Genomic DNA, 16,255 nt, shown 5'->3' with positions numbered 1-16,255 from the left:
TGTGTCTTAAGAAATTGGGTGCCATGGTGGCACACATCCAAACCAGCACAAATGACCTCAATATTGGTGCACAAGCCAAAACTCACTCCGCTTATGGTTGGAAAATCTTAGAAGGAGCACTGCTTATAGCTAACTCTTGAACCTGGCAAAAGCTACACTATAAACTGTCTTCAGAGGAACAAAGCAAATATGTAAAGTAAGAAGTCAGTTGTACTCCACAATTCTGACTAGCAAAAGCATCCACTAGAGACATTTACATTTAGCACGGGGGACTTCTGTTGCATTTTCCTCAAATTGAGATTTCTCCCAGTTTATTTTGTATTTGTCTAATTCAGTAGCCTGAGTGATAACCTTGGCAACATTCCAGAGGATGTTTCCAAGCAACTGCAAGGAGTAGAGTTAGGTTTTAAGTAACTCTGGAACATCTTTAATTTGATAATAAAATGGAGCATGACCCATTGAGCTCTTAGTCTCCAATATTCATCTGAATATGTGGCACAATTTCATTTGAATTACATAGAACTCTTGTAAAAGAAAGGCCAATATCATTTAATATGAGTGCATTAGAACTAGTGACGGTACAATGAATGTCAAACTAATTTATTTTGATGGTGCATTAAAATTAAGGCTTCAATAAAAATAACCTTTTCTTTCCGCTCAATCACAGAGAAAAAATAGCCTTCAGAGTCCCTTCAGTCAACTTTGAGTTGATCTTTTTTTACTGTAAAGCTGAAAATCAACATCACTTGTGTTTCTTTGCCAGTATTTCCAACTGTGTACCATTAATGTAATAAAAAGGGGAAATGAAACACTAAGGAGAGAGGCATGGAGATGCAGGCTAGCATCACCATAAATTACATAATAAGAGGGAATCAATTCCATTGAGTTGCAACGTTGTAACTGATGGCAGAATTTAGCCATAGCCTATGTGTGTTGGGTAGCTGGGATGGTGAGGAAAATGCCAAGTTTTGCTGCTATTTTGTTTGGCTTTGCTACATTTCATACTTTTTGCACCACTATCTAGCTTAAATCAGCTATGGTCTTATTATTTTTGCTTAACTTTTTAGTAAGTGGAGAATATTTAGCTATTGAAAAAAGAGAAGCTAGTAAATTCTGTTCTGAGTGAGGTTGTGTGCAGATTTTTCCCTGTGTTTACAACACACTCCACTAGTGACATCTGTGCAATTTACTTTGGACTTGTACCATATGACAGCAACATTTGACCTGTTTTCTTTTTAAAAAACTTATCATGATTTTCTTTAGAAGAGATTTCTAGAAAGCAAAATGAAACTGCCAGTGCTGAAATGGATGAAGTTATAGGCTTTGATTAATAATTTACTTTCATGTGGTTTCTTCCCCCCTTCACTATCTCAGAAGCCAGACTGAGAAGTGATATATCCTCTTCTGAAGTCAGAAAGTAAGTATGTACTGATGGCACTCTGCGATTTCAGAGAATGAGTCACCTTTCAAAAGTTCTGTTTCTGCCTCTGCCAAAAACTGCAGAATTGTGAAGGAGAGCAACAACCTGAGACAGATACCCTATATACATTATCTTAGACAGATTCTGGTTAAGCACTGTCTGAAAATCCTGGCTCTTACATTGTCACTTGGCACCTTTTAAAATCAGATCTTAAAGAAAAGGGCCAAATTTATCCCTGCAGTAATTCTGGTGAGAATCAATGGAAGGACATATACTACTGGGGATGTAGCAGTAACATTGACCCAAAATAACTGGAGGTCATACTGCAGTTTTTTGCCACCTACACAACGTAAGGGAGACAGTTCCAGATCTCACCTCATTGCAAATTTTCTCTGCTATAAGGATTTTCTGGGAATTTTTAACATACACCTGCAGGCCTGCCACACTGCAGCTTGCATCAGATTAGATTCAGCTCCCAAACTCAGTTACCACACCTACTGCATGCCTTAAAAGTTCCATTTCTAGAAATCATAAATGCATATGTTTATCATCATCTTTAGCTAGTTCATGATCTGTAAGGGGAATGCATGGTCACTCACAACTGCTTCCTTTGGAAACATGCCCACGTGTGGGAGTTCTGGCCTAGGGATTTAAACATCTTGGTAGCCCTAATTTTAGAGACCAGGTCGTTTTTAGAAAATGTCTAGTCTAAAAAGATGTCCTAAAACTGGAAATAGCTGTGCACAGACATCAAATTCTGTGATCATTTGCATTTCTAAAGCCATCTGGTATCATAATGCCTTTTGCATGTTCGGGTAAGAGCCTCTCAACATTCCTGTGAAATAGCTATTACTATCACCACTTTATACATGTTGAAACTGACACACAAAGAATTTAAGCAACATGCCTTCAGTTACCGATGTAGTACATGACAATAGTGGGACTAGATTCCAGACTGGTTTTCAGTCTGGTGATCAACCACAAGTTCAACCTTTTTTCTTGTCACCTTGATTGCAGCCCTTTTATTGTCCCCGAGTTGTGAGTGTAATCAGGTCTTTCAGGGTGCATCTACACTGCACCAAAGGTCAAAATAAGATACACAATTTGTATCAAAGGTCATCTGTTCTTTGAGAAGAGTCTGGAGTTGCATCAATAATAATTGAAAAGTACTTTGCATGTTGTATCTCTTCAAGAACTGTTTGCACAAATGTCCCACATAGCTCAAACTCATTTTGTATTCTGGTAGGCAGATAAAAGACTTGCATGCATTTTCCACTCTCTTGTGATTCACGAACATGCTTAGCCTGGCCTGCTAAAAGTGGGTCATACTTGCTAAGAAGCTCAAGTATACCAAGAAAATTTCCGTTTGTAGGGTCACCGATACGTTGACTAGAACCAAACAAAGTCAATCCTCATTCAGAAAGAAAAAGAATGATGTTGAATATGTGCTCAAGGAGTTTTTTCCAGTTATCAGTTTCTGTATTTATTTCACTTAGTAGTAAGTTTTCAATTGAACTGTCAACTAGTGCTGCTCTATTAGCTGATTTCCATGTAACAGTTATCTTTATGGGATACTGAAGTTTCTTTGCAGGTATTTGGTCGTTCAACTTCCTCCGACCTCTACTGAATCTCCAACCAGATGGATCAGACAGTACTGATGCATTTGAAGTATTACTGTTAAAAATGAAACCGGGTACACAGTACAAAGCCTGCTTTTCCATCCTCCAGCAGAGCCAGTCTCTTGTGTAGATCTCTCCATCTAGAAGAGTTTTTGTCAGCAGACGCATGGGAAAAGCATGACTTTCGGTATATTACTTGGAATCTGAAAACAACTAACTTTGAGAAATGACTGCATTTGAGCAACATTGTTATCAAGAAGTCCAATATCAGGTTCTGATGCCACTATTGTTACACTGAGACCTGTGCTAGTCATAAGTTTTTGCTTCTGCTGTGCACCATCTCCCAGGTCCTCCTTTTCTGCCACACAGTCTCTAAATTGAGCATCGGTTCTGCATCTATTGCTACTGTTGGCATTTCTATGTCTTGATTAATAACCTCCTCCATTTTGAGGCAGCGGCATTGAAACATCATTGGTGGGTACAAAGTTTTCATCATCAGAACTGGAAGTGTCACTGTCAGTATAGTCACCGTCTATTGGCTGAGGCGTCTTTACAACGAAAAATTATGTTGTTGGCTTTAAACTCTAAACAGCTGCTTTGCTCTGTTGCTTTTGCCATCTCTTATTTGCAACACTTTCAAATCTTCACTTCATTTTTATAAAGGGGTTCCTTTAAATCACAGTAACAAATTAATTCACTAAAGGCTATACAAAATTGTAAATACTTCTCAATATTATAACAGTTTGGGGGTGTTATTTACTACAGCTTTATAGCCTTAATTCAAAGTCTTGAAATTTCATCGGTTAACATGATCCCGTTATTAAATTCCTCTAATAACTGGTGCATTATTATGAACATGAGGCTATTCCCAGATTAGATATAAAGTTTATTAAACAACTAGAATTAAACATTTATCACAAAAAAAGCCTTTAAAGGTGAACCTAAAACTGGACGAAGAGGTCACTTACAGATGAGCCTCATACAATTATTGCATATGAAGACACATAAGAAAAAACAGGAATATGAAAATCTCCTATGCAGAGAAACATCTAACTTAAAGGTTACTCTCACCCTCAGACCATGCAAAAATCACTTTACAGTAACAGAAATAATTATGACTTCCAAAACCTCTAAACCAAGGGAGGGCAAAAGGCATCTATGGGACGGATCTGGCCCATGGAGGCCGTGCTGCTTGCCTGCCCCCAGGCCAATTAGGGCCTGGGAGTGGAGAAGCACATGAAGCCTCCTCCTGCCATGCCAGAAGTATGTGGTGCTTTGGAACACTGCATGCTGCTCGCAGGGCGGGGGGAGAGTGGAGGAGGCTTCATGCACTCCCCCACTCCCAGGCCAATCAGGGCCTGGGAGCAGGGGAGCTGCATGAAGCTTCCTTCACCCTACCCCGGCCCTGCGAGGAGCCTACGGCACTTCAAAGTGCCATGAGCTCCTCGCACAGTGAGAGGAGGCTTCCCACGTTCCCCCACCCCTAGGAGCTGATTGGCCTGGAGGTGGGGGAGCGGGCCAAGCCTCTTCCAGGGCATGGGTGCTTAGTGGGAAGGGGGGCAAAGGGACTTCCCCCCCCGACCAATCATGGTCTGGGAGTGGGGTAGCCCCGCCCCTTCCTGTTTAGGCCCCGCCCCTTCCAGAGTGGCCCAGGGCTACTTCAAAAAATTTTGAAGTGGCCCGTGGGCAAAAATAATTGCGCACCTCTGCTCTAAACTATGCAAAGACTGTAAACAGTGTTTCATAACAGACTCACTAATCACAGAAGCTACTCCAGTCATGCAGATGAAAATTCAGATGTGACTGAAACTGGCAAATGCCCAAGGTCCCACAATGATGTAAATCAATTTTTTGCAGATATCTCGCTGTTTTTGTTGTTTGTTATAAAATGGTATAATAAATGGAAATGACTTGGTAGAAAAATGTCAACATTTGAGGTCCCTTTGTCTGCTAAGGCTGGGGCCAAATGACCCTCCTGCCCACCCCGTCCTGCCAATAGGGCCCGAGTGTTATAAATGTTTAAAGTTTACATCCACCATTCACATAGTTTCCTGCTGTGCATATGAATCCCTTAAAAATTAGGAGATAGCTTCCCCCTCGCTATGCTGCAGTCACAGACATACAAATCTGGCAAACATTTTGTGAACACGGCATTTGTGCAGACTAGATAAACATTTTTATGGCAGCTGTAAGTAATCCTGACCACCTCAAGACTCATCCCACAGTATTTCAGTGTCTCAGTGGTTAATAGTTTTATCCTCACAAAACACACTGATAACAAGCTGAGAGGGGTTGAAAGCACTTTGGACAACAGGATTAGCATTCAAAATAATTTTGACAAACCGGAGAAATGGTCTGAAAATAAACCAGAATGGATTTCAATAAGAACAAATATGAAGTACTACATTGAGAGAGAAATAATTTACACAAATACAACATGGGAAATGACTGTCTAGGAATGAGTGCTGAAGAAAAGGATTTGGGGGGGTTATAGTCATATGTAAAAGTGGAATGGTACTGACTGATACAGCACACCGGTAAGAAGTGGCTGTCAGTACCAGCCCATAAATAGCGAATGGCAACAGCATTTTAACATCACTGCCTCTTCCACCCCCCCACGCAATCTGCAGCTATGCTGGTAGGATCTGGCACTTCCTTCCCTCCCAAGAGCAACTGATGGTTGGGAAGGTGTCAAAAGAGGCAGCTGCTCTAGGGCCTGGCAATTTAATAGGGCCTGGAAGGCTCCTGGTCACCACTGCTACTTCCACCATGGCAGCAGCCAGAGCCCCAGGCACCACACGCTGTGCAGCGTTGAAGGGCTGGCTGGTGGAAGCTAGCCTTCAGCCCTGCACCTTCCGCCCAGAGTTCCATACTTGTATGTAGGGTTGCCAGGTGTCCAGTTTTGAACCAGACAGTCTGGTATTTGAGCTTTCTGTCCGGGAAACAAATTGATAAAATACCGGACATATAAATGTCTGATATTTTCTAATTAAATACGTTTTATTATTATCATGAGTATCAGTACGTAGTTGCATACTCGCTGGCTGGTAGACACACTCATGCAACTACGCAGTGGAGGAGGGAGGCTGGGCTGGGGTGGGATGGATTCACTGGGACCGGACTCACCCATGTGCTCGCTGTGACTGTGCACAGGACGGGCAGCGCCCCGGGATCTGCATGTGCCCGGGCCTGCCTCACTTCCCACCAGCTGGTTCTTCCCCCGCTCTTCCCGCCCGGCCAGCCCCGCTCCCTGCCAGCTAGTTCCCCCCAGCCATCCCCGCTTCCCCCAATTTCCTCCCAGCCAGCCCTGCTCCCCACTGGCCAGTTCTCCCCCGCCCCCGATCTCCCCCAGCCAGCACTGCTCCCCCTCTCCCCTTCTAGACCAGCTCTGCTCCCCACTGGCCAGTTCCCCCCGATCGCCCCCTCCAGCCCCGCTCGCCCCAACCTCCCGGCCAGCCCTACTCCCTGACGGCTGGTTCCTCCCCTCCCCCCACATCTCCCCTGGCCAGCCCTGCTCCCCACAACCCTCTCCCGACCAGTCCTGCTCCCCACCAGCTGGTTCCCCCAATCTCCCCTGCCAGCCCCACTCCCCCCGACCTCCTCCCAGCCAGCCCTGTTCACCACCAGCTGGTTCCCTCCCCCAATCTCCTCCAACCAGCCCTGCTCCCCACCAGCCGGTTCCCCCCGGATCTCCCCCACCAGCCCCACTCCCCCCATGGCCAGTTCATGAACAATGTGGGAAAGTTGGAGAAAGTCCAGAGGAAAGCAACATAAATTACTTACAAGAAGAGATTGAAAAAAATTGGGTTAGTTTAGTCAAGAGAAGACTCAGGAGTAGGCTTAGGGACTTCAAGTACGAAAAAGATCATTCTAAAGAAGAGGGTGATACATTATTCTTCTTAACCTTTGGGAACAGGACAATAAGCTTATATTGCAGTAAGGGGGTATGTCTACACTAGCCCCCTAGTTCGAACTAGGGAGGCTAATGAGAGCGACCAAAATTGCTAATGAAGCATATTAAATTAGGTTTAACTGTTAATTCAAACTAAGGGGTTTCATCTAGGACTTGCACTTCTCTGCCGTGTGCAGTTACTTCGGGCTAGTCAGTTTCCAAAATGGCGACCAGCCAGGAATATGCTAATTAAGCGTGGGATATTTAAATCCCATGCTTCATTAGCAATTTCGGTCGTCCTCATTAGCCTCCCTAGTTTGAACGAGGGGGCTAGTGTAGACGTACCCAGGGAGATTTAAGTTAGGAAGATTTTCCTGATGTCTAACCGTAAGAGTAGTTAAGCACTGAAATAAGTTACCAAAGGAGGTTAAAAAATCTCTGAGGGTATGTCTACACTACCCTCCTAGTTCGCAGTAGGAGGGTAATGTAGGCATACCGCACTTGCAAATGAAGCCCGGGATTTGAATTTCCCGGGCTTCATTTGCATAAGCGGGGAGCCGCCATTTTTAAAACCCCGCTGGTTCGAACCCCGTGCAGCGCGGCTACACGGGGCTCGAACTAGGTAGTTCGGACTAGGATTCCGAACTACCTAGTTCGAGCCCCGTGTAACCGCGCTGCACGGGGTTCGAACCAGCGGGGTTTTAAAAATGGCGGCTCCCCGCTTATGCAAATGAAGCCCGGGAAATTCAAATCCCAGGCTTCATTTGCAAGTGCGGTATGCCTACATTACCCTCCTAGTGCGAACTAGGAGGGTAGTGTAGACATACCCTGAAGGTTTTAAAGAACAGGTCCCTAAGTCCCAGTCCAAGGTCTTAACCATAGGACCATACTTCCTCCCAGGCCTTTACACTCTTCTACTGAAACAAAATCTATGGAGAAAGAACATCTCATTTTCCAAGGACCATTTTCTCTAGTGAGAACAACAAAAATTATTTTTTTAAATATACAGATGCCTACAGAGTCTCCCTAGAACCTTTTGCCAATGAGAAGTTATCCAGCCAAAATCTACACTTACTGTATTACACCTATTAATCTACAGATACCGAGAAAATAAACCTCCAACCACATATAATCTAATATGAGTGGAAGAGGAATAGATTACTGTAAACACTGCCTGATTGAATGTCTACATTGGCGAAGAAAGAGACATTGATGTTTTGACCTCCTCAACACTATTTTTAAATATTCAAAACATGTAATAGTCCCCCAGGCATAATTATAAACAACTCCAAACCTAAAATAATAGATGAAACAATCAACTTCCTTTCTCCACTCTCCTGTCCTATCCAATATTCTGCTTACTGCTACCCAAAAGAGAATAGCAAACTGAGCTCTGATATATGGCTACAGGATACAATGGCTTTCCTTTTAAGTTCTTGATTCATCATATCTAACTCAAATTAGTAGTGGCTGAAATGTTTTCATATTTGATGGACTCTGTGATAGTCTGTGGCCCCTTGGCACAAATATAAGTGTTATTTAATCAAAGCGAGTTTCTCTCTCAATTTCAATAGTGAGACTTAGTGATTCTTTCACACATATTAATTGCCTCTTTTTTTTGGTTACTACATTCTCTGTTTCTGTTAATAATTATAAACTCTCTTTAGAGATACAAGGTGGGAAGGGAATATCTTTTACTGAACTATCTTTTGTTGGTGAAAGAGACAAGTTTTTGAGCTTACTCAGAGATCTTCCTCAGGTCTGGGAATTGTATCCAGAGTTTCACAGCTAAATATAAGGTGGACATTGGATAATGCACAGGCTGAAGGGCTGGCATACTTGCTGGGCTCCTGTGCAAGGCAAGGGGAGGGTTGGCTCTGTGCTCCTGGACATTTTGTAATTGTTTTTTTCCCTGAAATTCAGAACTTGAAATTAAAATTAAAGAACAAGAAGCTTATGGAAAGGTGATGTAAAGCCTGCAGCACAGAAAAATAATGAAAAAAGTGGACCCAAGAGCAGCAAGTAGTTCAATGACTAATTTTGTAACTTATGTTTACAATAAATGGAGACAGATACTAATAAAATGTGAGGGTAAAAAGACTGGAACAGAGAGCTTTTCAGAACAGAATATCATACCTGTTGTAGTAACTGGACTAAGAAATGCAAAAAGAGCTCTGTGTTTTCAACATTATGAATGCATTTTGTTTAAGTGTAGACTCTCTGATCTCATTTGCTTTTTTTCTTTCAGATTCTTGTCTTCAAGTTCTGTCAGTTCTTAAATGTTCTCATTTCTTTATCACATGCCTGGCATGATCCTCATTCCCTTCAGTATTTTCTTGTCCTCTGGGAAATTTGCCTATTTCTGTCATCTGCCCCCATCCTCCTTTGAGGACACTAAAGCAAAGAATTAATTTAATCTCCCCCCCCCCCCCGCCAAGCAATTCCTACCTCTTCTGTCAATAATTATCCTTGGCATAGAATCATAGAATAATAGGACTGGAAGGGACCTCGAGAGGTCATCGAGTCCAGCCCCCCACCCTCAAGGCAGGATCAAGCTCTGTCTACACCATCCCTGACAGATGTCTATCTAACCTGTTCTTAAATATCTCCAGAGAGGGAGATTCCACCACCTCCCTTGGCAATTTATTCCAATATTTGACCACCCTGACAGTTAGGAATTTTTTCCTAATGTCCAATCTAAACCTCCCCTGCTGCACTTTAAGCCCAGCATCTCTTATTCATTCCATATACAGAGAGATAGTTATGCCTCCTTCAATGATCTCTTATTCTGTATGCACTTACAAATAAAAAAGCCCATAAAAGCAATATTCCTTTCATATTCCTTATTTGCTTCTCTTGTCATTATTATAAGTAAACTCTCTACATTTAATTCCATCATAATATTTCCAGTTGGTATAACCTCTTTATTGCTCTGGCATATTTTTTGCTCTCCATGTTTGTCTGCTATAAATTGGTTTAAAGTATAGAAATATGTGTGTGGGGAGGATGGATTAGAGGGGATTAGTCATATTACTGTAGATAGATAGCACATACATTTTAACCACATATAAACTCCAAATTTATTTTGTCTGCTGTCCATCTACTACCTTACCCTGTTCCATTTCACCCAATACTCTCTGCTGAAATTCTTCCAAAAATGGTTCTGAAACTACTACCTTGGATTTTTCCCCCAGCAATTTTAAAAATACAGTGTAATACGCTTTCCTCAATCCCAGCCCACCTTGGAATTTCAGCTACATTGTTTTTTTCCTTGAGAATCATAGGTGTGTCTTGAGTCACTTTACTTCGTAATATGTATTCCATCATGCACCACGGAAAGAAATGAGAGCTTAGTCATTAACCTCAATAGGTCCAAAATCAAGCTCTGGGTGATGATATGCTGTTTAAAATTTCCTGGTTATATGCTGTATTGAGTACAGGAAGCAATACAATAGCACATCTCACTACATTTCTATTAGCTTGTTCTAGACATATATCACTTTGGTTTCTGTTAAGTTCATTATCTCCCACAGGATTGGGTAGATTGCAACACACCTTCACTAGCAATTTTACATTATATGTTGCTTTTGTTGTGGTTACAACTCTAACTTCCTGGCTATGAGCCTTTTGTTCTCTGTATTATGAAGGCATCATATTTAAGGTTGTACCATTTATCTTCATAAGGGATCTTACATACAAAGTACAAAACAAGCCCAAATGATCTTCAAGTTACCCTTGTATATTTTTACCCAGGGAGCTCCACTTTTTGTCATGGGCATGCTGAGAGTTAAGCATATAGATTTGAAACACTGTTTCATCCAAACATATACATATCCTTTGAAAAGACAATATTACAAGGAAAGATAAGAACATGACTCCCAAACATGATAGGTGTGCACTGTTCATAAACTGTAAAGGGTATGTGTTAGGGATGTAAGCAACTAGCATATGCTTATCAGGTAGTCACATAGTGACTTAACTAGTCGATTCCTCCTCCCCCCTCTTGCTGCCTCTATCAGAGAGAGGTGGCAAGGGGACAGGCGACAGTGATGGGGGGGAGCTGGCTTAAAAACCAATTCCCCCCCAGCACCATGTCTGTGGGAGGTGGGGGGGGCAGAGCAGGGGAGGCAGAGGCATAGTGGGGGAATTGGTGCAAACTGGGAAACAGCTGATTCCTGTTTCGCACCGGGTCTCAGACACTATACATCTGCTTTTTAAATGTATTAAGAGCCACCAGGCTCTTAATATATTTAAAAGGCAGAGGTGCAGCAGGGGAACAACGGGGGGGGGGAGGGAAATCAGCTTGTGCCCAGTTCCAGATGCTGCACCTCTGCTTTTTAAATGTATTAAGAGCCTGGCATCTCTTAATACATTTAAAAGACAGAGCCACAGTGGGGTTAGCTCCAGGGACCGGGAACTAACCCAGCTGAAGCTCTGCAGTTTCCCCCCTAATCAACTAGTCAGTGGAAATTCCATCAATTACTTGATAAGCTGATTAAGTTCAATTTGGCATCTCTACTATGTCTACACTATGGGATAAGGTCAAATTAAGATATGCAACTTCAGTTACAAGTTGAAGTACCTTAACTCAACTCTGGGCACTGTCCACACTTCAGGAAGTCAAAGGGAGAACACTCTCCCTTCTACTTCCCTTAGTCCTCATGGAAGCAGGACTACCATCATCAATCAGAGTGCCCCTCTCAGATTGAATTAGCATGTATTCACTAGTCCTGCTAATTCGAGCTCTGCAGCAGCTTCAATCTTCTCTGTAGTGTAGACATACCCTAAGATACTAGCACTAAAGACAATACAACTCAATAAAATGACAGCTAGGCAATCAGGCACTGAATCCTCATTTTTTCCTATCCACAGCAAGAACAAGTGAGCCTAACTAGACTCAACAGGTTACAGCTGAATTCAGTGCTGCCATGATCACTAATTATGGCAAATGGAATTACACAGCTCTTGGGGATTTTGAACAAACAAACAGTCTATCCAGCACAGATGTGTGGGGCACCTCAGCCTCTTCATTGAACTGATTTCCAATACAGAGAATGGCTCTTGAAACTATCAGCAAAAATACATTATTTTCATGCCGGCTCATGGTACACTGCAATCAATTCACCTGCCACAAGAGGGGATTTCATAACCTGGAGAAAAATCAGCCATAGTATGTATGAGAGTCACATGACATAAAGGGGGTAGAAAATAAATAGGAAAGAAAAGGATGGTTGAAAAAGGTGAAGCACTGGGAGGGGAAGAGAAGTGGCAGTTCCTTGGAAGCGGAGAGTGCTGAAGTTCCCCTAGAAATGGATGATGACATATGACACAGAAAACAGGGAAGCTCCCTTGGGGTTTGGTAGACTCTATGAGACATGGGGGTGACAACATGGTGTAGAAGAGTAAAATCAGCAGAGCAAGGTAGTCCCCCAGATGGGCTAATAAAGGGGAAATCTGTGGAGGGATATGCTATAACTAACAGCTTGGATGAACAAGACTGTGCACAGCACCTTGCATATCCTTGATTGGGGGCAGTGTCATCAAACAGTTAACAGGAATAAAACCATCGGAAGCCTACGGGGGTAATGTTCTGGGGGGGGGGGGGGGGGGAGGGATTAATCCTGACTCAGGAAGGGCAGATCAAGGAGGTCATCCTACTGGAAGGCACAGGGGTGGAGAAAAGGGATGAATCTCAGGGTAAAGGATGTGTGTGTAAAAAGAGTAGTCTGACAACTCTCTCCTGGAAGGGGAGCGCTTGGAGGTAACACCCTGGGTGAGTGGGTAACCACCCCCAGCGGAGAAGTGTTAAAGAGTAACCCTCCCTGGGAGCGGGTAACCCCTAAGTGACAACGGGTAGAGCTGTCACCTGGATAGAGAGGGCGAAGGGAAACCCCTGCGTGAGAGGGGGCAAGGGAGTGTGCAGAGATAAGTGAAAACCAGTCCGGGTGGGGGAGGGGGGCACTGCCATTCCCCGCCCCACAGGGACCGCTTCGCTTACCTGGCTGGCTTTGTGGAATTGCTTTTTCAGCCCCGCCACCGACATCCTGTCCCCGCGGCGCCCCCTGCTCTGGGCTCAGCCGCCTGCACCGCAGCGAACAATAGGCGGCTCCTAGCGCTGCCCAGGCCGAGCGCCCGGCCAGCTAGTACCAGCCCGGCCGCTGGCTCTCTCAGAGGCAAGCACCGCGCTGGAACCCCGCACGGATGGAAACATCGCCTTCCAAACAAGCTCCACAGCTGCCAGCCCATTGGCCCCCGGCGAGGCCTATGCAAATGAGAGAGCCACAGCTGTCTGCCGATTGGCCAATGGCGAGGACTATGCAAAGAAGGGGAACTAGATGACGCCCACGCTGCCGTGTTGCATGGAGACCGCAGCAGGAGGGAGCGCAGAGGTTCCAGCAACGCGCGGAGCCTGCCGGAGAGGTCCCTGCCAGGCTGCTACCATCATTCAGGGATGCCTCTGAATACAGGCAGGGGCATCACGCCCACGCTGTGCACCTCTCCACGCCCCCAGAGGCCACGGGTCCCTCTGTCCATCTGGCTGTCCAGCTCCCTACATTCCCCAATCCACTTCCTTTTCAGCCTCTGGACCTAATCTGTCTCTTTCCTTACCTCTCCTCATCTCCAGCTAAAAGCTCTGTCTTCTCCACAGGTTCACCCACTGCTCCATAGCTCTAGTATCATTATGTATTGTAGCACTTGGACCAGGACCCCCAGCATGCTAGGTATGGTACAAACACAGAACAAAAAGACAATCTTTGTGCCAAGGCATTTACAATCTAAGGATGAGACAAGAGACTGCAGGTAGACTCAGCGGGTATGTCTAGACTGCACCAGTCTGCCGGCAGAGGAAGGCAGATTAGGCTGTGCAAAATTGCTAATGAAGCGGGGAAGCAAAGTAGGAGCATAAAATGGCCACCGCTTTTTTTCTGCACGGAGCTTTGTCGAAGAAAAGCAGCAGTCTAGAGGCTGACCTATCGCTAAAGAAAGCCTTTTCCGATAGATCCTGTATACCTCGTTTTACGAGGCATAAGAGACAGTTTGGAGATTAGAAGGAAACAGTGACAACACTACTAGTGAGCATGAAGGGCTCTGGTCTTAACACCAACAGCCTAATCTTATTTCCCCATATTTATATTTTATCTCATCTTTGTTACCTAATTTATTTTTTTCTATTTAAATAGATAATATCTATCTGTCTGTCTGTCTATCTACCTACAGATACCACAAGACTTGCTTAACTCTCTAGCTATGCTATGCCTATGTTCAGGGTTGCTGATGGGGTGTAGGAAGGGAAGGAGGGCAAAGAGGACAGCTGTACTGGGGGCCTGGCAATTTAAAAGGGCCTGGGGTTCCTGGAGCGCTGACGGGTTTGAAGTGCTGCTGGAGTGCCTGAAGGGCTGGTTGTGGAAGGCTATCCACAGCCCTGCCCTTCTGCTTGAGGCCCCCTCCTTTCCCAGGGCACAGAGCCGAGCTCTCTCCCACCTTACCCAGGGATCTGGCATGTCTCTCCCCACCCTGCCTATGTCATTCGTACAGTGCCTTTCACTGTTGTGTTTGGCACAGGATTTTGATTGCTACAAGGCATTTGGAAGATATGACTACAGTAAAGGAAAAGCAACGTATTTCCAGAGTGCTTTGGAATTGGTTAATAATCATGATCAAAGAATGGGCAAAACCCCTTACCTGAACTCCCCCAAATTTCAACTCGTCAGGGATCCAAACTTTGTATACAGGGCTGTATAATGGCCAAAACCAACATATCTGTTCAAGATTTGGTGTATTCAGAATTAAACCCACTGTAATAATAATAGAAATTATTACTTTATTAGTAACACTAATGGCAATGACACTGTTCTTTAATTTAACAGTGCCAGTAGTGAAGGAATGATTTGGTGGGATCTGACTCAAGATTCTCAAATGCGTGGGGTGGACAGTGCTGATTATAGTACTACCCTCTTAAAGCATTCAAAGATTATGAGTCAGGCCCCCAAAATCACAAGACTATCTTAAAAGTCATGAGATTTAAATATTTTTTTCAGAGGGATGGGTAATTTGCTTTGAGGTGTTTGAGCTTTTGGGGAAAGCTGTTCATCCCCAAGGCATGTATATTTCAAAGTAAAAGTTCAACCTGAAACATATGTACCAAAGTATCAAATGAAGGGATCTGGCTGTTGAATTGAACTTCTTGACTTAGCTATTAGAATGGGGCATTTACCATTCTGCCCTCTCCAGCCTCCTCCCTTATCATTATCCTGTCTCCTTCCCCTCAGTTCCCCTCCTTAGTTCACCTAATTTCCTCACCATTCACTTCCCCTGATCTCCTGTAGTCCCCTGTTCCCAGTTCAGCCCCTACAATCACTCCTCCACATTTTTTGCTCTGCCAATCTCTATTCCCACTGTCTTCTCCTAATTTTAATTTTAATTAAGACAAAGTTGCAATAAAATGTTAATATAACTACACCATATGTTAGCAGTAAGGAGCAGGTTAATATTTAAAAAACCTGGATAAAGATATTGGTTTAGTGCCTGGGGAACCTCTTCCTCTGAGTATGCTAAAAAGGGTGACCCACATTTTAAATGCCTGTCCTCTTTTTCTCCTGATCTACAATCTCCCTTTTGCTCCCACATTCCCCTTCATTGCACTCCATCTCCCTTTGCTCCTGTTCAGACTCTCTCTCAAATCCCTCATTCTCCTCCCATCCCTGTTACTCTTCAGACTTATGTTGCCAACTCTTGTAATTTTATTGCGGGGCTCTTAATATTTCAAGCTGAAGGTCTGAACACTAATTTCTTGGCATGAGTGGGCAGCTTGTGTGTCTTTTGGGGTATTTTTTTTAGCTTGTTTAAAGTTTACATTATGGTCTGTTGGGAACTGTGTGGCCGTGTCTACACTGGCCACATAACCCGTAATAGCTATGGAAATGAGAGAAGTCAGAATAGGGAAATGCGCGGGGGATTTAAATATCCCCCACGGGATTTAAATAAACATGGCCGCCGCTTTTTTCCGGCTTGGGGAAAAGCCGAAAAAGAGCGTCCAGACTGGCGCGATCCTCCGGAATAAAGCCCTATTCCGGAGGATCTCTTATTCCTACTTGCAAGAGAGATCCTCCGGAATAGGGCTTTATTCCGGAGGATCGCGCCAGTCTGGACGCTCTTTTCTGGCTTTTCCCCACGCCGGAAAAAAGCGGCGGCCATGTTTATTTAAATCCCGCGGGGGATATTTTAATCCCCCACGCATTTCCCTATTCTGACTTCTCTCATTCCCATAGCTATTACGGGTTATGTGGCCAGTGTAGACACAGCCTGTGTGTGGTGATTGTTTGG

The 16,255-nt window shown here is 44.0% G+C and overlaps 1 protein-coding gene across 4 annotated transcripts in view; it reads right to left on the bottom strand.

The window, feature by feature from the left end:
* SH3GL3 (SH3 domain containing GRB2 like 3, endophilin A3) overlaps nucleotides 1-13,502 on the bottom strand; it is a 93,297-nt gene extending 79,795 nt beyond the window's left edge. The window contains exon 1 of one of the 4 annotated variants that reach the window (XM_089782054.1): nucleotides 12,930-13,502. In XM_089782054.1, the coding sequence (XP_089638180.1) occupies nucleotides 12,930-12,974 (45 nt within the window). In that variant the 5' untranslated portion in view covers nucleotides 12,975-13,502. The remainder of the gene's footprint in view (nucleotides 1-12,929) is intronic. The other 3 variants (XM_089782055.1, XM_089782056.1, XM_006139249.5) reach the window with 3 other exon arrangements.
* Nucleotides 13,503-16,255: the final 2,753 nt, after the last annotated feature.

This window comes from Pelodiscus sinensis, chromosome 14, assembly GCF_052426305.1.
Source record: "Pelodiscus sinensis isolate ZL-2025 chromosome 14, ASM5242630v1, whole genome shotgun sequence".
Taxonomy (NCBI): Eukaryota; Metazoa; Chordata; order Testudines; family Trionychidae; genus Pelodiscus; species Pelodiscus sinensis.
This window is presented reverse-complemented; position numbering and strand designations above follow the sequence as displayed.